General features: G+C 40.5%; 1 protein-coding gene across 3 annotated transcripts in view; it reads left to right on the forward strand.

Annotated features, from left to right (window-relative positions):
- The first annotated feature begins 13,893 nt into the window (after nucleotides 1–13,893).
- The window catches only part of onecut2 (one cut homeobox 2), a 32,259-nt gene continuing 18,234 nt past the window's right edge, over nucleotides 13,894–27,918 (forward strand). The window contains exons 1-2 of one of the 3 annotated variants that reach the window (XM_040157875.1): nucleotides 13,894–14,338; nucleotides 14,432–15,400. In XM_040157875.1, coding sequence (XP_040013809.1) covers nucleotides 14,167–14,338; nucleotides 14,432–15,400 — 1,141 coding nt within the window. In that variant the 5' untranslated portion in view covers nucleotides 13,894–14,166. Of the gene's footprint in view, nucleotides 15,401–27,918 lie in introns of all 3 variants that reach the window. The other 2 variants (XM_040157874.1, XM_040157873.1) reach the window with 2 other exon arrangements.

Below are 27,918 nucleotides of genomic sequence, written 5' to 3' on the forward strand. Positions count from 1 at the left end.
TTTAATTTTGCATCTCTAACCTCTAATTTTCAAAGTAAAATACAACTTTTAATGATCGCGCAGTGAAAATAATGTTTGTGACCATCAAACTTTAATGATCTGTGTGGGACGAAACGGTACCATTAATATACGAGAATTCAAGAGATTAATTAAAGAGTAATACAACAAGATGTTTAAGTAGCAAAACCACAGACATCTAAAGTGAAAATAAAATACTACAAATGGCACATTAACTGGATATGTTCAGTGTGACCCTTGGAGTTCAGAGATGAGGAGAAACACTTTATTGATTCCTGCAGTAGGAAATGAGGTCAGTGCAGCAGCAAAGGGTGAAAAGAGCTGACAGGGAAAACACAAAGTACAAAACAAACAAAGAAGGACGTAGATTCATTAAGGCAAGTAGGTTAATAATAACCAAATCTGTGAATTAAATCCTTACACATTCCTCACAAATACTTACTGTATTAACAAGCATTAAGAATAACTAGTTTAATGAATCATTTTATTAAACATTTGTAATAAAAATATATGTTAATTATGTAGCAAATACATTATAAAAACAGCAGAAATATCAATGACTGTGGAATAAAAGACCGATTGTGAAGACAAAGGAAACACGTGACCGCCTTCACAGACCGTAAGTGAACACACTGACATTTACATGTAGTCATGTAGCAGAAATGTTTGGCCAAAGAAAAGTACAAATGAGGCACATTTAAGCCACAGTAGATCAAGGAGAAGCTACGGTGACTTTAGGAAATGAAAGGGAGAGAAGCCTCTCACTCATAACTCCAGGACACTATTTTATTTTATGTTCTACAGACCGAGGTTGCCTCAGGATAACCCGTGACGTTCATACTGACCGGGACAGGTTTGTCAAATCACGGCTCTCGGGCCAATCAAATGCAAACTGCACAGAAAGAGCCCCAAAAGACGGCGTTCATGAGCGAGAAGGGTTTTACCACGAAAACACGTCCACTTATCTAACAACCAGCAAACCCAAACTAGAGAATCAGTAAGTCAAAAAATGAAAGACACGTTTACATTCAAATTACACAATGAGTCCACAAAATTAAACATCGCATGCAGCATTTAAGGTCAATGACCTTTTCAGTTATCGGTTTACTCTACATTTACTCAGTATTGTGAGGCAGATTAAGCCCTTCAATGCATTACTTTTTTCAGTGTTGTGTGTATATATATCTATATATATGTGTGTGTGTGTACAGTATATATGAGTACGTGTATACTGTATATGTGTGATGATAAAGTGGAATATGTGTACTTAAAAAAGATCAATACAATAGTTAAGGCTGAGCAAAGAAAGAGCAAAACTGATCTATTAAATAAATGTGTGAACAATGAATTAACGTTTGGTATCACATACAAAAAAAAAAAAGAAAAAGATCAAAAACAAAAATGAGAAACTATCCTCTGAGTAAATATATAAAGGGATGGTCCGAACCTACAAAGAAACACTTACACTTACCTCAGGTGATAGTTTTGTCAAAGAAAACAATAGAATGCTCTTTTAATTTATTTTGGCGCATAAACCATCGCTACTATTCTGCTACTTTCTCCAATTCAGCCATGTGGAGACGTAAAATATTAACACAGCTCTTCTTCTTCTTCATCTTCCTCCTCTCCTCCTTCTTCTTCTCTTTGATCAGAAGTGTGAAAAGCCAGAAATGCTCAGCCTCAGTCGGCAGCCGTGGCGCTGATGGTTGGCACCGTCTTTGGGCCGAGCAGAAATCAATAAATCAAATGTTATGATTAAAAGAGCAACAAGCCAGAGGACATTAAATAATCATGCAGGGTGGAGGAGGAGGAGGAGGAGGAGGAACCCCCCCCCTTTAGTCTTGTAGTTAATAAATGACCACTCTGTGCTGCCTTCTAGCTAATTTAACCACAGATTTCCTCTTCAGACACTGGGAGTTCTGGGATTATTCTTATTTTTTGTTTGTTGTTTTTTTTTTTCAAAAAGGGGATATGATAAAACACTCTTTCTTTGTGTTACATACAAAACAGTGTTCTAGAAAATGAGCGAGGCTGCAGCGCAGGTTGACTGAACAGAATACATGTGTGTTTTTATGCTGAGAAAATGCCTGCAGAGTGAAGAAGCTTTTAATGAGCAGTGTTAATTGCCAGGGCTGTACCACAAGCCTGCCAGAGCAAAGGCGGGGTTGGGGGAAAGAACGCCTCTGTTTGCTGTTCTTGCTTCATAATGAGTTGGTAGCAAACTGTGTGTCTAGTGTTTATTGGGACTTATTTTAGTTATTGGCTTCCGTTCGTCCCTTTTGCGTCACCGTGGTTTGTACGTTCCACTGTTTGTCATTTAGTTTGGTCAGTTGGCTTCAGTCAGTTGTTGCGGTTTATTATTTACGTCGTAACTTTTGGGGCTTATTTTGTTAATATTCCCTTTTGCTTAGTCTTTTCCATCATTTTCTGGCCTAAATCAAAACCTGCATCTTAAAAAAAACTAAAACCTGCGTCCTCTTGTCTACCTGCTTTGTTCCTCGCAGTGATTTTTTACTGTACAAAATACATGCAGAGAATAAAGCATTCAGTTTAAAGTGTCAGACTGCAGGTCCAGTTTATCCGCACTGATATAGTTTGTACTGGTGAAGATGACAACATCTGAACTCGCGCCAAATAAAATACTGAGACTCTGAAAATAGGAAGCGTGCAGCAGAAAGAGGCAGCTAAAATAAAAGGTTAGACGGTGGAGAACACACACAGAATGGAGAGGAAAAAGCCAAACCATTTCCTAAAAATGTTCCACGTTCTTTAAAATGTACGAAACTTTATATTTAGAAGGATTTCACAATCAGTGAGCTACAAATAAGTTACAACGTCAAGCTACTAAAAATGATTGACAGGTCTCTAAAACATGTTTTATAAATCATTCTGATGTTGTTTAAATAACGCAGTGGGAACACAGGCTGATATTTTTTAATTGGGATCAGTGCAACACACAAAAAGATCATTTACCATCTACCGCACCAGTAAAACCCTTTGACTTTAGTTCAATTTATGGTCAAAAGCGATTTAGCAGCGTGGCTTTAAAGCCCATGTCTGTGTCATTCTCTTTCGATGCTCGGAGAAAAGAAACCTCTTAGATTTGCAACTGGCAGCAGTGTTCCAGAGAGCTGCGGTTTCATATTTCATATTCATGTCATGTAGCTGCCCAGAAAGAACTAGTGATTTTATACAGTGGAACAAATTGAGTAAAGAGTCTTAAAAACAGCCACAAAAGTAGAATAAATTATGTTGGAAAAAATTCTACTCTTTTCTCATTCACACATTTCTTTGTGTAAATAATTTATTTTTTTATTTTTTACGTTTCCAGCTGTTTTGGTCCGTCCATGTGTATTTATACTGTATGTACTGTATTATACTGTACACGCACGCGAGCACACACACACACACACACACACACACACACACACACACACACACACACACACACACACACACACACACACACACACACACACACACACACACACACACGCACACTTAGTGTTCAGTAGTGTTGACTAATGTGCCCAGATGAGAAGTAGAGCTGCCCTCAGATCACTGAGCTTCTGCTCTGAGAGGAAACTGAGCTCACATGGAAATTCATCACTAATATTGATCTGAATTAGCATGTGTTGCTTCTGCCTGTGGCCATGTTCTCTCTGATGTTTGCTAAAACATATACGTGGATGTTTGTGCGTGTGTGTGTGTGTGTGTGTGTGTGTTTGTGTGTTTTTGTGTCTGAACACTCAAACTCTCAGCTGCTGTGTGACTGAAGTGAGTTTAATGAGTGAAGACGATGAGCCCGTTAATGATATGAATTGCAAAAAGTATCCTAATTAAAAAATATTATTTCTCATTATATATACATTTATATAATCATCAGTAGATCAGTCTCATCACAAAATTCAAAAAATAGAAGCTGTTCATCACTGGAATTCCTTTTGTATCTTTTTTCATTTTAGGGAACACTGTAAATAAGATTTTGAGGAGTGTCATTGACCTACAGCTTTACTGTTTATTTTAGTTTGGAATGCAGTATTGGTGGTATTAATATTTTTTATAGCTTCTGACTTTTTATGACTTTTTACTGCATGGATTTTGTGATATTATCATTTAACCAACTTTAAACCTACTTCTATGAATATCTTAAAATATATAATATTAATGCTATTGGTTGGTAAAATGTTGCTATTATTTACTATTTTTGTCTTATTGCTCTGCATATCAAACGTGATTCATTACAGTACTGAATTGTGTTCAGCTGCTAAATACTGCTTGGCATGGCTGCATGTGCTGAATAGTGGACATGGACATCATGTTGTTGCATCAGTTGCATTTTTACTTCTTCCTGTCGCTCAGCAGGAGTTGTGCACTGTCTTGTACGATTTTGTTGCTTTTGTTGTCATTTTCATTGTCGCTTGTTTTAGAACATAGAAACAGCTGGATAACACTGGCGCATTTACAGAAATGTTGATTCATGGGCTCTGTCCTTATAAATACAGAAATTAATCAAACAAAATAAATATTGCATGTCCATGAATTCAGCAACCTTTATTTTTAAAAGCATGGCAGCATGGTTAAACTGTCCAATTACTTTTGCTTCTTCTTTCCTCATTTCCTTTTTTGTTGTTGTAGCAGCTGAGAGCGAAGATGAATCCTCTAAAAATGCTTAAAAAAAAAAAAATTAGAACTAATTTTACCTGTCAAATTGTGAGGTATTATATGTGATCGAAAAACTGAATCTCGTGTACAAAACCATGAAAGTCAGATTTGTAAATGGCTGTTTCATTGCAGTGTGGCTGGAGTTTAGCAACAGTTCAAGAATTTACAATGGCTAATATACAAATTCATAAAGGCGTGAGATGAAAGGCTGTTAAATGAGTGTTTATTTAGAGCTGGAAACACAGTGATAATGGCGTGCGGTCACATTTGAATACAGCGGGTCGGCTCTGCACGCGGCCATTGTGTTCACATTAAAAGCTGATTTCACGGCCAACAGAACTGCAACAAAAGAGGCAGCAGGTCCGAAAAGTTTGAAAAGACTTGAAGCGAATAAAGGAGGAAGAGAAAGAGGAGGAGGAGGAGGAGGAGGATTTGAAAAAGAAGAATAGAAGAAAGAAGGAAGATGATGGAAGCGTGCTTTACTTTGCTTTTTTTTCCAAATGGAAACTCAAACACAGTAAACCCATTTCATCCTCACCCATCTCAGTATTATCTCTATATACTGTATCTTCTCCACATTTATGTAAATCTCTATATTATCTCTGTCTCTACATACTAACTAGACTATTATTATTAATGATCCCATTAATTTGTAGACCTACTCTGTATATCTCTATAAATCATATCATATCTAGCATCTATCATAACATCTCTGAGTCATCTATATATATTAAACCCAAATTTCTACTTGTCTCTGCCTTTATATAAAATTTCAATGTCTTTTTTATCTCTGCATATACATCTCTATACATCTCTGATCAGCTTTTTACAAATCTCTGTGTAATCTCTATCAATTACAATGCCTATATTTGTTGCATTTACCTCTAATCTTTTTTTCTTATGCATATAAATATAAAATCTCAAAATGTCTTTTTCTGTGTGGTATCTGTACACATTTTTACTGTATATCTACGTGTTTATAAAGCTGTATTTTTCCTCCATATTTTTAAATACAGTGACATATTTTCTCTTACAGTTATTGCTATAAATATGCTTGGTATTATCTCAGTATCTCTCTGTATAAATATTCATAATACCTGTATTATCTTCCGATACACTCCAGAATCTCGCTCTCTGTATATTTCTCTGATTCCCCGTCTCTCCATACGATCCCTACGCACCTCTCTATTATTTCAAAATAAATATCCAGGTCTTCTCTACATGTTTATAAAAACCTCTGTCAACATCTCTATATACTGTCTAACTTGTTAACCTTTTCAATGCATGTACAGTACAGCTCTATTAGATCTCATTGTTTCCTTTTTATGCAAACATATCTAAATATGTATCTTTACTGCACCATATTTCATATGTCTAAAAGAACAAATCTCAGTATTTTCTCCAACAACAAGCTCTAGAAATCTGTTTGACCCCTCGATTAAACTTGGCAATATCTCAGTATATGTATATGAATCTCCATAATATATCATCACATCCTGCTCTTTTATCTTTATATATCTCCAACAACCTCCCCCAAAATTTCTATTTAAATTCTATGCTATTTTATCTCCACAAACTGCATGTATTTCGAGAAACTATCTCTATGTACATATGTATAGAAATCTCTATTAAGGTATAAATATCTTTATCACTCTACCTCACCTTAGTATATATCTGTATAAATCCCATAATATCTGTACATAAACGTGGAATATTATTTTTATGTATCTCTCAGCGATATCTCCATATATTTTTATATTTATTAATATAAATTTGATTATTATCTACATAGTATAAAATCTCTATAAATCTACCTATTCTCTCTGTTTCTGCATGTCTCTTCCTGTCCACTCATTAACATGTCGTTTATATTTAACACCAAATATGGCTGCCATGAAACACCAACACACACTGAGTGGGACTCACCAGCAACTAACCACTGCAGGAGGAGGAGAAGAGTTTACAGCCGGACAGATGGACCCCCATCCAAAAACTGCTGGGTCATTTAGAGTGAGAGAGAGAGAGAGAGAGAGAGAGAGAGAGAGAGAGAGAGAGGGAGGGAGGGAGGGAGGGAGAAGGAGGATGACACTGGTTATATCGAGAGAAAAGAGAGCGAGAGAGAGAGTCAGTGGGACAGATGCGAGGCAAAGCGGAGCAGTGTTTGTCACTAACGCTATGGATTAGCATGTGGTCTCCAGCACAAAGCTGCAGATCAATACTGCTGCTCTGTACACAGCAGATGGCCCAGGACAGAGAGAGAGAGAGAGAGAGAGAGAGAGAGAGAGAGAGAGAACAGACCTGAGAGGAGGAAGCGGGAGGAGGAAACGTCCTGATCAACCTGCAGCTCTGCAGCTTCTTTCTGAATTTAACAAGCCACAGCAGAGGAAGCTGCTCCCTGTCCACTGCTGCGTCTCCTTCTTTTCTCTGGAACAGGGATTCATCTGTTTGTCTTTACATGCATCTGATGTAGTTAACTGTCTTGCATGTGTTGTCTGGTGCTTTTGTCTTTAATTTCTTTCCATCAATCATTTAAAAGAGCCACTTTCTTTTACTACTAGGTGTAAAATGTTCATACAAATTTTAATAGTGTTGTTTAAATGATACTTAGAGATAATAAAAAAAGTATCCACCTAAGGTCTGTGACTGACTCAATAAATAAATATTGCACAGATTTACGAATGCTTTTTCTCATAAACGTATATTTAGCTGTAGCACTTGCAGCAAACCTTTATTTGCTGAACGTTAATCTTCATATGAACCAAAGTGATACTTTAAAATGTTCTGTTCCTTTGCCTAAAAACACAACATTTTAACATTTAAGAATCCATTTCAAAACAATGAGGTTAATATAGTACAATTTTGTCAATGATGTTTATAAACTTCACAACGGCAGTATTTGTTATTATCATAATTTAATACTTTTAATTTGAATGCAACCACGGGAAATGACAAACACTGCAGCTTGCAACAAAAGTAATTCTAAATACTGGAACAAATATACAGCACATTAAAAATGTACCCAGAAAATAACATCCTCGATAAAAACACAAGAAAACTTGCAGAAATCCAGCAAGTGTAACCTGACAAATACAGATCATACCAGTAGTGACACAACAACATGAACCTGCAAAGAGTGTAGATATACAGGCTAATGATTATCTCAGCAGACAGTTGGTCGGTCAGTTAGCAAACAATGTCATAAGGCCCAAATAATATTCTCTCTCCATATAAATACATGCACTGACTAGTTCATACCATGGTCACGTTACAAAAAATTCCAAGCAGGAAACATGACATAAAACACACGTTAAAACATGAATTCAGAATACTTAAATTATGCTCAAAGTAAATACTAATTTAATGGATTTGTTGGAATAATATTACGCATGATATATTTTACATGTATTTCATTTTTCTATTATCTTTTTGTAATTATTTGTAAATTGTTTTCAAGCACTATCCTTTGTTTTTCTTCTTTCCATCAAATCCAAAGAAAACAACCCAACAATGAATGTATCCCACTAAGAACTGTGTGTGTATCCAAAGCCTGATGTATCTTATTCCTCTGTGCCACACAGCTCCACGGTCGTCCAAAGACTGTTAAAACACACCAGTAAGCCACGCTGTTGCACTAGGTGACATGTTCCTTCATTATCATGAACACACACACGCTGTAGTTGACTTTATGCCAGTCGCTCAGACACTGTCCTGTTCCCTGAAAAGTTCACTAGAGCACTAAAGGTGTGTGTGTGTGTGTGTGTGTGTGTGTGTGTGTGTGTGTGTGTGTGTGTGTGTGTGTGTGTGTGTGTGTGTGTGTGTTTTTGCGCGCGTGCGTGCGTATGTATTGATTCGTTTACAGCCTGTCAGTCGTTGGACAGTTGACCCTCTTATAACACTGACGACAGTTACAGTGACTTTAACGGGAGAAGTTTTGGGAAACTTTGCGGCCTTGCTAGCAAGCTTGTGGCAAAGACTCATGGGAGCTGTAGTTGTTGGATATTAGTGAACAGGATCTTGGTTTTATCGTCGATAAAATGATGAAACGTTGAAATGTTAGCTGGCTATCAGACACTCGTTTATACAAACTCAGGAGCATGTTTCCAAATTATGAAATAAATCTTCAACAAGGGGGCGGAGCTTTAGTCAAGGCCTGGCAGTGATGTCATTGTTTTGTTTACACCACCGTATTGACTCCAAACTCTATCACTTCCTGTCCCCTCTTCCTTCTCCTCCTCCCCCTGCAGCTGCTCCTTTACAGTCGCCCTCCCCCGTCTCCTGAACGTCGCCTGTCCACCCTTCCTACTGTGGCACTCCTTACCTCGTCCCTCCTTTCCTCATCCCCCTCCATTTTCTACCATCCAAATCGTCGCCCCCACACCTCCACCTCCTCCTCATCCTCGTCTCCCCTCTGGTGTCCATCTTCTCCTCCACCTCCTCATTTCATCCTGCTTCTTCTCCCACACTCTTTCTTTTCTTATCATTTTCTTCAACTCCTCCTCTTCATCCTCCTGTGCCTCCCACTCTGTCTCTCTATCACTTCTTCTTCTTCTTTTTCTCTTTTCTCATCGTGGAATGTCAGGTGGAACCTAAAATGGGCCAGCCTCCTCTCATATCAGCTTCCCCTAGCAAGACAGCTGAAAGTTTTAAGAAAAGACAGACAGACGGATGGACAGACAGGTTGTCCCTCAGCAGACCCCCTGCCTGTCTCTCTGACAGCTGATCAAAAGGAGAAAATGGGTCAGGCTTCTGTTCTTCAGTCCGTAATTACAAAACAGTCTTTAAACAAAGCAACATCTGCCCAACTACCCATCCAGCTCCTCCTCCCCATCTCTTCCTTTTCGGTCTCCTCCACCTTCTTTTCTCCTCATCCACATCCTCATTATTCAGGCACAGTGAATTGTGTAACACCTCATCTGACAGGTCCATAATTTAATAATAATGTCCAAGAAAAGTCCTTGAAAAAACAATGAAACTTGGTAGGGATAATGTGGACAGAGGTCAAATAGTTCTCTTCCAATTAATTAATTCTGAATAATTGCTCACATATAATCTAAAGAGTCCTTTAGTCAGTGCACAGCAGGTTGGCTGAACATGCAAAAATGTGAAATTTGTCTACAGGCAAAAATACGATGCAGTATATGTGGAGATAAAAAAGTTTCCAGTAATGATTAAATAATGAATGAATATTTACTTGGATTGAAGCCCCCCCCCGTATAATTAGCAGCAAATTACATAGTTTGTAATTCTTAATTCTTCTGAAATTACAGGCTCCTAAATTAATTGTTACCACGAATGGCTTGAAATGTTACTTTTCTTTTATTGCTGTTGGCGGAAACGTTCCCAGTAACATCTCAAGAATCAAAGAATGTTCATGGAACGTTTAACATCTACAAAAGTGTTTTGAGGGTAGAATTCGGAGAATGTTTTATAAAAAACAAAGAAATTTTCTTATGCCTTAGTGTCACATATTTAACCAAGACAGAACACTGGTACACTGGAGACTGGTACATAAAAATACAGGTTACTGGTTACAGGTCATTTTCTTTATAGAACTGTCTGTGTGTTAAAAACCTAAAGAGAATGATGTGCTAGAAAGATTTAGTGCTGTAATAACCAATATTTTACAACGACAAAGTATCAAATGAGAATATGAGAATGTGATCGGGGTCGCTTTTTTTTTTTAATCAGCTGAGGCTGCAGCAGCTCTCGGCTTTACTGAGTTTCAGCTCGTTGTTTATCTGAGCGGCCCGCAAACTTTACTGCTCTGGCTCTCTCTCACCGCTCTCAACAAACAGCAGCCAGACACAGTTAGAGGCCAGCTGGTGAACGTAGTGGAGCATTTAGCAGCTAAAGAGCCAGAGATTTCCCTCAGGAGCTGGGAGACACCAAAAAGAGAAAGAATATTGGACGTATTAATATTAGACCTTTGTCAGGGGTTCAGAAGCAGGAATGATAATGTTGCCCTGTAACTGCTGGATGTGTAAAGAAGCAACTGTTGATTATTAGTAATTTAATATAAAATAATTGTCTGATTGTTTAGTTTTTTTGTCTTTAATCTTGTTGTTTTGTGATGATGGATCAGTGAGTGCAAGGGAGACAGAGAGCGAGGCATTTAGCAGTCATTTGTCCCTGGAAGTGGAATGAATTGTAAAGTGAACAGGCTACGGCCCTGTGCTACTCTTTCAGCGCAGCTCCCACGCTCCCCGCTCCACTCAGAGACTGTCGATGGCCGGCCAACACGCACCAACACACCGTTTACACTGCAGCAGTCTACACTCAACACTGTGAGCTGCCACAGCTGCACACATCTGTCCAGCACCGTGCGCAACAGTCCAAACCCTACTCACATGAAAAAGTCGATCTTATTTTATCTTTATTGTATTGCTGCTCACCTCCTGTGATGCTGTGTCAGGTCATGACTTTGTGTCATGTCACATTGTGCTACATGCATGTCATGACATGCGACATGATGGCGCGTCCCATTGTGTCTTCATGCCTATGGCCCATCACAGGACAGAACATATCATGATATTATGTTCTGTCGCGTCACATCATATCATATTGTATCGTCCTTTCATGGGATAGCATCTTGGTTTATGTCATGTTATTAGTATGTTTTGTTGTGCCATGTTATGTCATTTAATGCCATCTCATATGTATTGCTTTCTATGGCACTTCATGAGACGTCCTACGATGTTGTGTCACATTATCATGTCACATCATATCCACTTCGCATCCCACTATTCGATGTTGTTTCCCCTCGTGCTATAATCACGGTATGTCGGAACATGACAGTCAAGTCACATCACGTCACCTCACGTCATGATCTCGCGCCGTGCCTTCCCGCGTTTCCCCATCAACCTCTGCCAGGTCGCTTCCCGCTATGTCATGTTGCATTGTTACACGTCCTGTTACACCACCATCAGGGTGCCTCACGCCACATTACCAGATGGGCGTTTGCACGTCATGTTATACGGAGTCATGTCCTGTCATGTTACTATGTCAGATCCACGTCATCCCACCCCGTCAGACTATTTCAGGACACTTTATGAAGTCACATCATGTTAAGTCGTGTAAGGCCACGTGGCGACATCATCACCCGTCCTCCATGCTGTGTCTTGACACTTCACACCACATTAGCAGACGTTTCATCTCTATATGTCGTGTCATGTCATATCATGTCCCGTTACACCATGTTACGTCATGTTATGATACCAGATGTGAAGTCATCTTACATCATGTGCGTCGCGCCGTGCTGGGTTGTCGTATCGGTCAATGTCGGCCGCGTTACGGGTCTGGGCCGGTGACTTGGGCCATTCGAATCAGTTTCACTTTCTGTCTGTCTTCAGGTTGCGTTCATGTGCTGGGGGGAAAAGTCCAGCGGCCAAGATGCGCTGTGGAAAAGTCTTAACATTCAAGCGCGTGACAGACGAACGTCGACGGTTGAGGGATGGCGTTCCGTAACGGAAAAAGAAAGAGAACCGATCCCCACCGCCGGGGGAGGTTTTGACGGCCCGTCACGTCGGTTCTGGTTCTGGTTTTATCGTGCGCTTATTACGCGTTACTTCCTGTCGCCTCGCCTCATCCCAACAATCAGGGGGCAGCAGGTGATGCGAGGTGAGACGAGATCAAATTTTAATCACCCCTGTGGGCAAATAGCTGCTTTGCAGGGGCAGCTGCAGAGGGCGGCAAAAGAGGCAGCGTCCTCGGTTTGCTAGAGAGAATTCGCGGGGGTTCTTGTTGGTTTTTTCACCGACAACAACAGTGAAGGTGAGCGCCTGCCGGATGTAAATGCGCATCCCCGGCTCTCCACACATGCACTGCGGGATGCCTTCATCCACCGGGCACTCGGCAGAAAGACTGAGTCCAGTCCACATTCATGTCCCCGTGACACCCGTAAGTAGACTGGAACTCTCTCCTCACACCTTCTTGCTCAGCCGGACCGAGACAACTTGCCCGCTGACAAATCCCCACAGCAATTTTACAGCAACATTAAGAGAATATTAGTGTTTGCTGTGAATTTCAGAGTGAATTTTCATTATTGTTTTCTATATTTTCTTTGATTTTTAAAATCAAAGAAAATATAAAAGGACATTTTCAAAAGAACTGTGTTTTCTTTTCTTTTGTCCCTGCTTGTTTAATTTATTATTTGATTTATAGTGTATATATATATAAGAACTTAAAATACAATGGGATAACTTTGATACGTTTTGATCGAGGACACCTTGAACATCTCGCTTTCAAGACTGTAAGTGTCACAAATCTAATATAAAATATTGCAGAGAGAGTTGAGAAAACCGTCACCACATGGTCCATTTAGCAGCTTTTGATCATATAACTTCGTCGGCGGATCAAGTTTTTCCCAGGTTCCCACTGAGTCGTAGCTGCTGAAAGTGTCATTTTTCACGATCTCTTAAAGGACTCGTCCTCCATGTTGACTCGGAAACAACTGGGCGAACTCCATCTGCTGATGAAGATCGTTTGATATGCAGAAAAAGCGCCAGAGCGGCGACTAAATGTGCTTTGGGGTCAGATGGTTTTCGCAATTGCTACTTCTAATGTCAGGAATGAACTTTGACGCTCGGGTTATGGAAATATATATAGATTTTCCAATTTACGGATGAATTTATCAGAATTGATCCCAATCAGATTATCACCGGAGAAAATAAATGCATCAGACAACAACATTTATAGAAATATCATAGAAATAAACAGATTTTTTTTCCCCTTTAAAGCCAAGAGGAGATCTAAACAAGGACACGTTTATCTCATTTATGTAAATCTTTCATGGGGATATTACATAAATCTAATAGGAATACATTTTTCACAATTTCAATGTGAATTTCTAAACTATTAGGGTATGGAAAAGGGGTAGACCAACAGACAAGTCACTGTAGTAGCCTAATATTAAAAGAACATGATAGAAATACCAGGCCCATACAATATGTTTTATACAAATCCTACCCAGAGGAGCTCCGCGGTCCAGCCCGCTGCCTCCATCAAAGACACTGATTGGCCGGTCCACCCGTGAGCCACGCCCTCAGGATCCCCGCCGGTCGCTCGGGTTTGGACGGAGGCCCCGTCAGTCAGGCGGGTGAGGCCCCTCCCTCCCAGCCCGCGTCTCCCCCTCCGCCCCCTCGCAGCACGTTGGGTTGAGCGGTCGGCTAGGGGACCGTGGACAGCTCCCGTCTGAGGAGCAGAGCAACGCAAGAGGAGGAGAGGGCTGGATATGGGGGAGCCACCGCACAGGCCCGTACGATCGAGATAAAAACACTTTTCGCATGTGCACAAACCGGGGGGAAAGACACAAAGACACCGAGCTGGAGAGGCGTTAAGAGACCGGGGAACAACCGAGGGGAGTGAGGGGAAAAGGGGGGATTCGGCTACTGACCCATCCCGGCGCATCGGGGGAGAAGCCGCGAGGGGAAAGGAGGAGAGGGAGAGATAATTCCGCTCGACCTGATGGACTGAGAGGACAGATGAATGAAGACTGCCTACACTAACGCCTATAGATGCCTGGCCAAGGACCTGGACGCTTACGCCATGAACACGGACATGACAATGGACGGCATTGGCAGCCTGCATGGCGGGGTGGCGGTGAGCTCCGTGGCCCCTGATGCGGAGCTGATGAGCGGCCACAGCCCGCACCACGGCCGCGTGAGCTCCTCGGTAGCGGCGGGGGGACCCGGGGCGGCGGCGGCGGCGGCGGCGGCGGCGGCGTCCACCCTGCGGATACATCAGGACCTGGCCGCCGCCGCCGCGTCATCCCGCTCGGCCATGGTGTCCGGCATGGCCACGATACTGGACGGCAGCGGGGAGTACCGGCCGGAGCTGTCCCTACCGCTGCACCACGCCATGAGCGTGCCCTGCGACACGTCCTCCCCCGGGATGGGGATGAGCGGCACCTACACCACCTTAACCCCGCTGCAGCCGCTGCCCCCCATCTCCACCGTGTCGGACAAGTTTCACCATCACCACCACCACCACCACCACCACCAGCGGCTCTCCGGGAACGTGAGCGGGAGCTTCACCCTGATGCGGGACGAGCGGGGACTACCGGGCATGAACAACCTCTACAGCCCCTACCACAAGGACCACATGTCCGGGATGGGTCAGAGTCTTTCCCCGGTGCTGGGCAATGGCCTGGGCTCCATACACAACACCCAACAGGGTCTCCACAATTACGGCACGGCGACGCACGGAGGCCACGACAAGATGCTGAACTTCGAGGCGCACCACACCGCCTCCATGCTGGCCAGGGGGGACCACCACCAGCACCGAGGCCTCGGTGGCCCGGCGGCCGGGATGATGCCGCACCTGAACGGGATGCACCACCCGGTGCACCCGGCTGCCTCCTCGGCGGGTCACCACCCCCACCCCCACCTCCAGTCTCCATCCCACGGGCCCGTGTTGGCTTCCACCAGGGAAAGACCGCCCTCCTCCTCGGGGACGCAGGGGGGAAACAGTTCGGGGCAGCTGGAGGAGATCAACACCAAGGAGGTGGCGCAGAGGATCACGGCGGAGCTGAAGAGGTACAGCATCCCACAGGCCATCTTCGCGCAGAGGGTGCTGTGCCGCTCCCAGGGGACCCTGTCGGACCTGCTGAGGAACCCCAAACCCTGGAGTAAGCTAAAGTCAGGCCGGGAGACCTTCCGGAGGATGTGGAAGTGGCTGCAGGAGCCGGAGTTTCAGAGGATGTCGGCCCTCAGACTGGCAGGTAAGAGCAGGAACATCCTAAACCGCGGTGCCATGCTGGTGTTTGGGTTTGCGTCCAGGGATTGAAACCTGCCCCCTGAAAAAAATCCTACATGATTTCATCACTCAAGTCGTTCTGACTTTTCATCTTTTGTCGGCTTTGTTTTGGTGTTTCTTCGTGTCTCCTCTCCAGCACATTTTAGATGAATGAAATTTATTTAGAATCACTGGTGTTATGATTACCATTATTGATCAATAACAAAAAGGGATCGATAGGAAATGACAAGGTCATGGGATTTCCCTCCAACAGCCCCCCCCCCCCGCACTGAGCAGTAACCCAGATTTTATTTCTTCATGTCCCCTTCATGCTGGGGGGGGGGGCATTGCACCTTTACTAATATCAATTCACTATTCTGCTCGAAATTTCAGCCAAATTAACATTAATATATCTTGTCAAGACGTTTGGAAAAAAAACAAGAACACAAAGGGAAAGAGGAAACATAGGAAAGACCATGCTTCTCTTTAAAAAGATTTTTTGTATTTGGGAATTTTGCACATCATTTATGGATTTACCCATTTAACAGCAAAGTTGTTTATTGTTTTGGCTTAATTGAGTCATTAAGTCACTGGGATAAAATGTTTATTCTCAGTGTTAGTCGGTGGCATTATGTTTCTATTTGAGGGATTGTATTATTCAGCTGGTGTTATTAATGTCATTAGCCTGTTAAAGGCTTATTGTATTCTTATGGTATTAGCAGAGGGAGAGAAGTGTGAGAAAGCATTCAGAGCAGACGGAGAGGATCGGAGGAGGATGTGTGTGTGTGTGTGTGTGTGTGTGTGCTTGTGAGGAGCTTGGAGTGACCAGAAGGCTGTGACATAAACATGAAGGTTTGGAGCATCAGTGGGTCTGGTGCCCCCTCTAGTGAGGGACCCGGTTTCTGTCCCAACAACAAGCCTCTATTGTCTGCAGAGGACAGCGGGAGTAGCAGGAGTAGGGATGGAGCAAAATAAAACCGATCAGGTGGCTCTAAGAATCGGGTCGAGAGCAGATTCTATCCACTTTTGCAGGAACATTGGAACATAAACAGAGTTTAACGTTGTTGAGGTTTAGTTAGTCTGTTGAATTTACAGGAAGATTTTACCGTATGTGATGTATTTGACAGAGGTGTTTTCATGCAGATTGTGAAATCTAAAGGCCATTAATGTTGCTTTAATTTCACGTTGTCTGTAAAAGGCACAAGCGAAAAAAAGCATTTAATGGATTCATGATTAGACCTGAACCAGTGTGAAAGATTTTCATGGCTTGTAGGGGTTTTCATCTTCATGAACTATTTTCTTACAGCGTCATTTGGTTAATGTGCAGTTAGTGTGAAGCGGCATAAAAACAGCACGACATCTGTGGTGTAAACGTCGTCTCCTTTTTAGGCCTTTTTCATTTATGGGTCTGGTGTGTTGTGAGTGAATTTCGGCATCATTTCCATGTTTCCGTTTGCATTATTTTCACTGTTTATTTTAAACTTATACTTAATTTCGAGGTCAGCGTCTTTTACAGTATAAATACAATATCATTTCAATTCCATGTCAGTTTTTCTTCACCCGGTTTCCTGCTGTCTTCGCCTAATTCTTGCTGCGTACAGATAAAAAAAAAAATCAACCAAATCGTTCAGTGACAATGAAGATTAAAAACAAAAGCTGGATTAAAACATTAAAAAATGAGGTGTCTGATAAAGAGGGGGAAGAGTGTGGGGGAAGTGTAGTTAAACACAGCGTAGGCTGTGTTGAATAATGTTGCTACATTAACAGGCCTGTTGCAAAACTATTGCAAGCTCTTGGAGAAAATCCATTGGGTTTTTAAATTGTTTATTCATCTTAAAAAGAGTATTTTCTCAACCAATAACAGAGCATTGCTTAATTTCAGTTACAGTTAGTTATAGAACTTTTGCATCTATATGTTGTTTGAGGTAGGACCGTGTTTTAAACCCCTAACGGGAATACATTTACCCTACTGACGTCCTTTTAGTAGCATTAATGATAAATACATGGAATTATGCCTAGAGGATTCACCGTGGGATCATTGGGAATATCCTGATCTTTACATGCAGCAAAATTATTTTTCAGTTTTAAACAAACCTCCGTTCATTATCAGTTCTTCAACTTTGCTTCAGCACATTTTTACTGACTGAAGTAAAAATCTCGGGGCTCAAAATCTCTCCTGGCCAGCAAAATTAAACAATCTGTAAAACTGCATCAGCCCTCATTTCTTAGAGCTTCACAGCATTGTGTATTTATTTTCAAAGTCAAATTTCTATGACTCTGGGTCTCAGTAGCGCTCAAGATACAAATATAGACATATAACTAAGCAAAGACAACAAAGCCTCATAGAGAAACACACACAGGTTTGAAAATAGATTCATGTATATACACGCATAGACAACTAGATAACAAAACACACAGTTGGCTATACAGATTAAATTAATGCAGGAAAATGTACATGCAGTGGTTGTGGTGTAGTTAGTGCTGTGTTTTACAAGTAGTACAAAAGTACATAGCAGTGCTGGAATAAATATTATATGTAACAGGTATTTTGTTTATATATTTGAATAAAATGATTATTATCGAATAACAGTAATTAGTTCTTATCAAGTACACAGTGTTTATTTCCTTAAAGATGATACAAATAGAAATGAGAAAAATTTGCAGCAAGTGTCTGAAATAATGTAAAGTGAGAATTTCCCGTATGTTGCTGTCCAGTGAAAACTATTCATCTCTGAATTAGTGATTTTGAAGTTTTCACATAAACTGAAGGGTTGAATGCTTCTTTATGCGTCGAGGCAATTCTCCTACATCTTTAGCTAAAAAAACAAACCTTCTAAAACCCTTCAAATTACCCTAAAAATATATTTTTAGGGTCATTTGATATTGATTATATTTGGTAATATATACAAAAACAAGCCTGTTTTTTTTCTATCAATGAGAAGTTTAGGCTACATTTTCAAGATACGTTTTTTTCATTGGACTGTGTATTACTGCAATTATAGATAATGCAGAGTGGAGCACAACTTCACAGTTACAGCTAGTAAAAGACTTAAATTGTGTATTAGTAAACTGTGATATTTTTACTAAAGATTCAAATACTTTTTAAATATTTTCTAACAGCGATCCTGCAGTTCCATTGATGTGTTCATACTGGTATCACAATAATAGATTCAATAATTATCGTTTAGTGCAAACTATTTATCTTCTCCAGTTCTTTTTTGTATGGATATATTTTTTATGAGATATGCTTTTGATATATATGTATATATATATATAGATTTCCAGGCCCCCCAGTAAAGAAGCAGGCTTTTAATACACAGTAAACTTTGTCTGCTTTGGAATAACACACACTGTTACCATGTTACATTTTTAACAAAACATACACGTCGAAATGACAGCATATAAAAATGTAAAATCTTAATTATATAAAAATATAATAAAAAGTGTACCGTTAATATAATGGACACAACCTTTCTGGAGGTTAATGTGTACGATTCCCAAAATATTCCTAAATGGAGAGTTATTGTGTGTGTTTTTTTAAACAAGTATGAAAATTGTATAATAATATTAGAAATTACCTGACTCATGTTGTCATTGTATTTAGAAGGTATCAATAATTTTGCTGCTATAAGATAAAAACTTCATTAATCCCCGGGAAGGAAATATAGCATTACAGTAGTACAAGAAAAAGATCAGAGATAAGTAAAAAATGAAGTAGATACAGTATACTCCGAATATATAGTTGTATACTATAATTTTTATTGAGTTCAATTTGGCTATTGAATATATATTATGTATTCTACAGAGTGTCTTCCTATGATATTTTATATATTGGCATTAAAAATATCACCCAAATAACTCACTTTATGAACTCATAGTGTCTTAGTTTGTAGTCAGTATTACTTTCAGTATGAATTGCATTCTAAAAAGACCCAATGTATCTCTTTTATTCCCTATGATGAATATGAACATCAGTTAATAAAACAAACAATGCTTTTTATACATAATATGTAATATTCCTTAATTATTCCTAAAACATCATTTAAACTGTTTTTTTTTTTTTTTTTTAAAGAATATCACCGGTATAGCTCTATGTTAAACCTATTTTTTCCCTATGATATCTTTATAATATTCCTATATTATACCATAGGGTCTCAGTGTTTTTGTAGTGTTTGTAATAGCTAGTTTATGGAAATCGTGTCATTATCTAAATCAAGTTTTTGAAACATCTGTCACAGTTTTAGCTGCTGAATGTTCTGATATTTTGTCATCATTTCAGATAACAATATCTGTTCAGTGTCCTTTTAAATTTTGTTCTGAGATTTAGTGCGGTTGTTTTTGAAGTGAGGCAGAAGAGGCATGATTTATGGTACAACTGTGACTTGGTTTTAAGTGGCTGCACAGTTTTTGCTGAATAGATTCTTATAAAAAAAATAATCAATCCAATTAGGTGGTCTTTTTCTTTTCTTTTTTTTTTTTTTCTTTCTTTTTTGTTGTTGCAATTAATAGATATCCAAACATCCTAGCATGGACCACTGATTGTCAGAAAACTGACTTGAAATCTGTATTTACCAAGCCTAGATTCAGTGCGTTGATCTGGTCCAGTACAGACCTACATATTTTAAATTTCTGCACATGCTGACGTGGATGAGATTGTCTCTGCCTGATATTACTGTTATTTCTTTAGCGGTTCTTTGATTCACAGGGCTGGAATGCGATGAGATAGGTTAATAGGAAATGACATGAGTGACGGTGGATGGAGGGTGGAGCTGGAGGAGAGCTGGGGGGCATTCATGTGATCTGCACTCCCCTCTGTTGTAAAATATCAGCATGCAGATACGCACTGAAAAGCCATGACATGCAGCAAAGGTCCCCTGGCTGGGAGAGAACCATGGACATTGCAATTATGTTTGCGCCTTAGCCATTAGGCTACCGAGGTGCCCCTACAAACCCCCTTTTTTTTCTTTTTAATTTAAGAGAGCTTTCTGATTTACATCCTGAACGTTCTTGGCAAACTATTCACCAATCCAAGAGTCAAGAGCCAGTTTTGTTGACTAAAGCGAGGTGTGGGGCTACAACCTAGAAGCTAACTATAAGCTAATTAGACCTAGAAGCAAGTGTTAGTGTTACAGACAATTATACTTTATATTTTACTGACAGATGATCTTTACTAAACCATGTGCTCGTCAAAGACAAATATACAATTATGACATTATTTAAAAGAAAACTCTGATGTATTGGGAAGTCCTCTGTGCCTGGTCAGGGATGTGTTTAGCCTAGCTTCAACTTCAAGTCTGTCTGATTTACATGTCGTATTTCCAACAGGTGTAGAAATAGAAATGGAAACGTAAGACACTAAGTTGCTAGCTAGCAAGATACAGAAGCACCCAAGCAGGGAAATCCAGACTCTATGGCTGCATGGGTATTGGCAGGGTGATGTTAGGTTGTCCTTTGTAAAGCTTTAAATTAAGGAAATTGAATCAATTCACTTTTGGATTTTGGATCACTTTTGGGTAAATTCAGCAGCTTAACTGTTTATGCAGCAGAGTTTTGTTCTTGATTTCAGCAACAAATGTGCTGAGCCTAGCTTAACAAAATGACATGAAGCACTACTGGCATCAAAACCAAGCAGACTATAGGTTGGTTGGTGACTGCCTTGTTAGATAACAAGATATGACTTATAAATCAGACAGCTGAGTAGTTGTTGGGAGTTTGTTTTTTTCTTTTTTGGTTGAGCTTGGCTAGCAGCTAGCATTATCAGCTTTCTTCCTAATTGTTGCGTCTGCTCTGCGCAGATATACATGGTGCACTGAAAGTTGTAATTGGTCGAACTAGGATCAGTTCTGCGCAGACGTTTGTGGATGTAGCCAATCACTGTTCACCTCAGCTTGAACTGAAAGATGGACAAAAAAATAATAGTGATGTCCTGATCCCAATTTTTGGTCCCAATTCTGAACTTAATTTTGAGTATCCCCTGATACCAAGCCTGATCCCATACTTAATTTACGTTACTTGCGGATTAAATAGCTTGTGTATATTACACATGAAATAACACAGCTTTAGACTAGTTAATCTCAAACACCAAACCTTTTACGAGCTTTTTTGATCCAAATACTGAGGAACATGGTTAAAAAAAATAGTCTATAAACTTAAATTATCGATATGATAGGAATGAAAGGTCAGTTGGCAGAATGCCATCACCGACAGTGACATGACGCGAACTAAAGAAACACTCAGTTCGTTTGTGGCTTTGCGGTGGTGTTGCAGAGTGGAGATTCTTCCCTCACAATCTATCTATGACAAGTTCTGACAGCAGCATGCAGAGAGAGAGAGAGAGAGAGAGAGAGAGCACACTAACAGCTAGGTTTAATTTAGGACTGTCATGAAGCTACTGACAAAATCTACATTAATTAGTGATAGCTGATATGACATACCGCTGGTAACATTTGTTATTTTTACCACCGAAAGGGACGTTTAGCACCGCCTAAAATGAGAAGCTGCAGCTGAATGTTTTCTACACTGCTTTGCTAATGATTATTAGTCGGAGCTTACTGAATCTTTGTATATTTACAACCAGAGTGTCTGAACTTGCATTCACATGCTAATTTCTTTACTGGTTTATGCATTGGGATGCTGCACTGTAGAGGCCAGCTATCTTATAGGAGAGGAGCTGCAACACATTCAGGCTGAGGTGGACAAAACACAGCAGAGTACATTAATGAAAGGATCTGATTTAGCTGATATTAAGCCACTGAAATAATGTATAACTGGATCGGCCCCAATACCGATCCATAGGGCTGGCTCGGGACATCTCTTCTAACTACTTGTATTTCTGAATTCCCAGAACTGAAACTGAACTGAAATTGGCCTCATATCGAGACCATACAAAAAAATATTCGCTTGACAAAATATCAGCATGCAGCTGCAGCTACCAGGTTTTTTTACAAAAAGTTTGAATCTCGGAAACCGGCTAGACACATTAGCATTGTAGCTAAGGAGGTGATGCTTAGTACAGCACCACCGGGAGTTTCGGAGTGGTAAATACTGGGCCAACCAATGCAACACGGACAGTGAAAGACCCTTGATTTTCCACTGTAATGTGAATACCCCATATGTGCAGAGCTAGGTTAAACATTGCCTTGACCTATCTCTATATCGTGTAAATGAGACAGCTTTGGAGATGATGGTGTCATGATGCCTCCATGTTGAAGATAGGTTTTTATAGAACAACAAAAATATGAATTGTTTTCTTTCTAGTATTAATCTGAAAGTGTCTTTCTAGTCATTTTAGTTGTTTTTACTTTAGATTTTTTGCCAGGCACTACATTTGGCTCATCTCATAGCTCTCTTTTCTCCACGGTGACTTTAAAATGACTGTAGAGACAGAGGGGACTTCAATTCCTAGATCAACAACACTACAAGCAACCAATAGAGCTGAGGTCAAAGGTCAGAGCTGCAACAATCAGACAATAGACGGAGCAAATATTCCCCTGACCCTGAGACGAGCAGAGAGGAAAAAGAGAAGCAGCATGCGGGGGGAAGAAAGAAATAAGAGACCCGGGAGATGAGGTTATTTTTGGTTTTTGTCTTGCTGAGTCTGCTGTTACATTATCTGCATTCATGTTCCGTATGTTCATAACAGTGAAAATAATAATGTAATAATAATTATGATGTTAATCCCATCACATTCCTTTCATGGCTATTTTCTTAATTTCTCTCTTTCTGGCATGACCATAATTACATACAAAAGGTTAAAGTATATGGACATACCTGTCCATATACGTCTGTGTACTTTTGGCTGGGGAATAGTTTTCATGGTTTCTGCTTTGCCCCTTTAGGCTGGTTCTAGACCTCTGAATACTGGTCCGCATCCGCTGTGGTTTTCAGCCATTTCGATAGATCTGATGCTGTGCTCATTGATGACTGTTGCCCCACGTTAGAGAAACAATTAATCAGGCCTTTTTAGGTGGGATTAAGAACACTATCTTCCTACATAGCTGGCTACCTAGCTACATCCATGAAAAATTATGACAGGAAAATGGCCAAGTAATTGTGTAAGGTTTATGCAACTGTACAGGTTGTTTTAAGCTGTTAAATTGAGATTTTCTTTCAATCATTAATAAACTAACATGAACTAATGTCAACACAATGTTAAACTGAATACCAAAGTGAAACAAAATGGCAATTTAATCTGATTATCAGGCTAAAGCCCCTTAGTTTCAATGAATAGAAACCTTAATGCTACAGCTACGGGTGTCAACAGTTTGTGTTTGTCCCTTTCCTGATTCAACATGACAGTACCCCTTTGCACAAAGCCAGCTCCATAAAGAAATGGTCTTCGCAGTTTGGTGTGGAAGAACTTGACTGGCCCGCACAGAGCCCGGACCTCAACCCCATCCAACACCTTTTGGATGAACTGGAAGACAGACCATTATCACCCACCATTAGTGCTGGACCTCACTAATGCTGTTGTGGCTGAATGGGAGCAAATCCCTGCAGCCAGGTTCCAAAATACTGTGGACATACATAGAAGAGCGGAGGCTGTTATAGCAGCAGATCAATGCCTATGCTGTTGGAAAAATACTTTCAACCATTCAACCATCACACCAGGGGGGTAATGGTCAGGTGTCCACAAACCTTTGGCCACCTAGTCTAAGTACAGTATCGACAAAACAAGTCTCAATGTAGGTGTAATTATTCAGAATTTCCAAAAAGATGAAAACAAATGGTATGCTCATTCGTACACAGTACTTTGAAAATCTATGTCTAAATGTCTTGCTTGAGCTTTTCGTCTGTGTCGCCTTCTCCTTTCCTTGTACTGGATCTGTTTCTTTCCATCGCCATCTTTCTCCTCCCATGGACCTGTCTCTCGCTCTCTTTTGGGGGGAGGTATTATGTGATTGTCGGGGGAATTCAACACAAGAGCAGAGGCAGCAGCGGCCCAATGAATTATTGATGGGAATCTCGGCGTGACCCGCCCCGGTCTGCTCACTTCACTTCTTCTTCACCTCGCAGCAGGGTTAACCAGGCAAAATGGAGGGGGGGGGGTGAGAGAGAGAGAGGGAGAAAGAGAAAGAGAGAGGAGGAGGAGTCCATTGTTTGGCTGGAGGATGCTGCCTGCTTGTGACTGCAAGTGAATTACGGTCGAAAAGAAAACGATGCTCAAATCAGTGTCAGAATAGAATAGCTCACATAAAAGCTGGGTACAAACAGCAGTTTGCAGCATGAACAAACCCGTCCTCTAATAGTTTACGTGGTAAATTAACATTTCCACAGCACTAGTTCCGTGAGTACACCAACAGAGATCATGTCATTCTCACCACTCTGCTGCTCTCAGTTCCTCTTTTGAGCACAAATGCTGTTCTCGTTGTTATATTGATTCAAATCACTTGTACTTTGCAGGTTTTTTTTTTTTCACTTTTGCTATTAAGTTGTTGTCATTGAAACTCAACACTTCCTACAGATGTGTCACATTAAAGGCTCACCAGCAGAAAAAGGGATTATGCAGCTTGAGCTGCTGGAGGGCTTTTTGTGGCAATGGCAATGAAGGAACATGGCTCATTGATGTGGTTTTAATAGTTTTTGGACAATGGAGCTCTGTGGCAGAGGAGTAAGATATATCAGGCTTCGAATACACAGTATTTGTTAGTAGGAACAATTCACTGTTGTTTTTGGTCTTTTCAAGGGAAGAAGAAGAAGAAAAATGTAGAGAATCACAAGACTAATCCTTTAATGTCCACTTAGAGTCAAATTGTTCTGAAAATCTGAATGACTGAACCTAAATATTTTCCATTTTACGCATCCTGCTGCAAGCAGACATAGTGCATTATTAATGTGCCGGACTCTGCTTTATGACACAGATTAGTCTCACACTTGTGTGTGTGTGTGTGTGTGTGTTTGGTCTTACAGTTTCAGACTGTGGGAATACAGTTTGTGTCCGTTTTCAGGGTTTGTGTTCTGACCTCCTGCATATTCACAGGCTGCTATTGATCTGCATTAATGGATTTCAGGCTGCTGAGAGGAGACTTTTGATGTTTGTTTGTGTGTCAGCGTGAGAAGATTTGACAGAAACTGTTATCCGGATGTTGGGGAGTAGGACTGCATATGTGAGAAAAGTTTTATAAAGCCTTTTGTGTCTCCAGAAGGAGCTGTGTGAAGTCTGATAAATTGCACTCACTTGGAGTTTGAAAGAATTGAACTTACCAGACCTCTGTAGCCCGCTGCTCATCTCTGCTTGATGCTAGAGGCTCCAGGCTACTACAGATGCTACTAGCGTAACACACCCAAATCTCTGACCAAACTTTCAGCGGCCCAGTTGCATTATGGGTAATGTAGTCGCCCGGATTTGACAAGGAGGAAGAACGTATGGAGCAAAAAAAGCAATATGTCTTGTTCTGCTGCATCAATTTTGAAGCCTTTTTTTTTTTTAAAACTGTCCATCATGAGTCCTACAATGTTATAGGTGAGCAAAGATAAATCTGTGGAGGATCCTTAACCAATATGTTTTAGTACCTAAACCTAACCAAACCTTAACCATGACACATCAGAAATTAGTCAGAATCATTTTTGTAACAGTCATTAGCAGTTATTAGGTGTCTGTCTGTAACCTCCTGAACGGTAAATGTTGGTTTATTTTAATCATGACCATCATCTTTCCCCAGTCAAGTAGTTTTTGTGCCTGAACTTAACCAAACCTTAACCATAGAGGTGGCATATTAGAAAACATTCATATGAATGATTTTTGTATGTGTTTTGGAATGCACTGACAAATGATCTGTTCCATCATGGAGGTGTGAGAACTTGTTACTTTCTTAGTCCATGAACTACAACATAAAACATCTTTGTCTGGATATGTTACCTGGATCAGGAAAAACACATGTGAATGTAGGAGTAAATGCACAAAGAACACACCGCAGTCAGAAAGCGATGAGATCCTCCAGAGCACATCTGAAAGAAGTCTGTCTAACATTTTGATCAGACCTCAGCCAGGTGTAAAAGACATCTGTACAATTTGATAAGATACAAAGAATGCTTATTAATACCAGGTGTAAATGCAAAGGTTGGAAACAAGATGTCATTATCTAGATAATGTATCCATTGCAGGTGAATAGCAGGGGAAGGTTGGAGTCATAAGGTGTTTGAAATGACCCCAGCACATCTGCCTGATTTTGCCTCTGTTTCATTAATGTAGAGACAAAGATTGCATCATATTCATTCAGCAAAGCACCAGCCTCTTTATCAAATCTGTAAACTCCATACATCAGTTTTTTGTATTCAGAGTCTCTACAACCTTCAATGTAGCTCCCAAAAAGAATATCAGAGGAATAGCGTAGTGATTTTTCTTTAAGACTGTCCACGCCAATTATGGTTCCCCAGCAGTGCTGGAGCAATAGAAGTTCCGCCAGGGCCGACTGGGCGGCTCGGAGGAGGAGGAAAATGGCCCCGTCGCCACTTTATTACGGCGGTCAAATCAAATGTGACAACTGGACAACTGAGCTCATCGAGGTGGCGCATAATCATTCAGAGCTACACAATACTATACACATACAAACATATGCAGGGGAGCAGCAGGGAGGACAGGAATACCATTCTGAAACATGCTTAAAGAACCGTACCAGTTTTCCACACAATGTACCCAATTTATTTTGAACATGCATTAGTGCTAGTATCGCACCACGGTTGTATTGTTAAAAACCAGTCGTTCTCAAATGAAAGAGTACATTTCCCTTCAGTCCTGTTGTTCGGTGTGCACCCTGCTCAAAGAAAATAAACATGCCAGGAGTAATTTTTCACCATCAGCCCACCCCCCCACGCTATCAACAGAAAGGTACATACTGTAAATCTAACACTGTTGGTCACAGTGGAACTATGTATTATACCGCCGTTGAAAAAAAAGGACTGTGTTTGAGTAATGTTTTCTAAAAACTAGGAATTTAGAAAATTGCTGAACCTTCTAAAAAGAAACATTTGGCTCTCATAAGGCCACTTTATAGATTTTACATATCATTGTCAGTTTACTTGTCATGGTCATTCCGCCCATGAAAGCAGTTGTACAATGTTTTCTGTGACCCCAGAGGAGCTTTGTCAAATCTGAGAAAATAACCGATGATGTCCTTGGGATGTCATCAGGACTAGCTAAGCTTGGATTGAACATTTTTGACAGAAAGTGTGTTACAAACTGGAGATGAGGAGTTTGAAAGCCCTGGGTCTTAGGGACTTATAAAAGACACTTTCGAAAATGTATGATCCAGTCTTTTTGGAGCTTGACCCAATTTACTGGAGTCCATTCCAAACTTTCATTTGCCACTTCACTTCAGTGTGTGGTAGTCTGCACATAAAGAGCTCAGTAATCAGTAGAAAAAGTCCTGTGATAAACTGAATGGAGCTGCTAAATCAGGAGCTAACATGGCTGCCAGCTGGACAAAATCTGTTGCTTTTAAAGGAACAGACGCAATCTGTAACAAAAGGAAAACACATTATAATCAGTTATTAGCCGCATCCTGA

The sequence above is a fragment of the Xiphias gladius genome, chromosome 20, assembly GCF_016859285.1.
Source record: "Xiphias gladius isolate SHS-SW01 ecotype Sanya breed wild chromosome 20, ASM1685928v1, whole genome shotgun sequence".
Taxonomy (NCBI): domain Eukaryota; kingdom Metazoa; phylum Chordata; class Actinopteri; order Istiophoriformes; family Xiphiidae; genus Xiphias; species Xiphias gladius.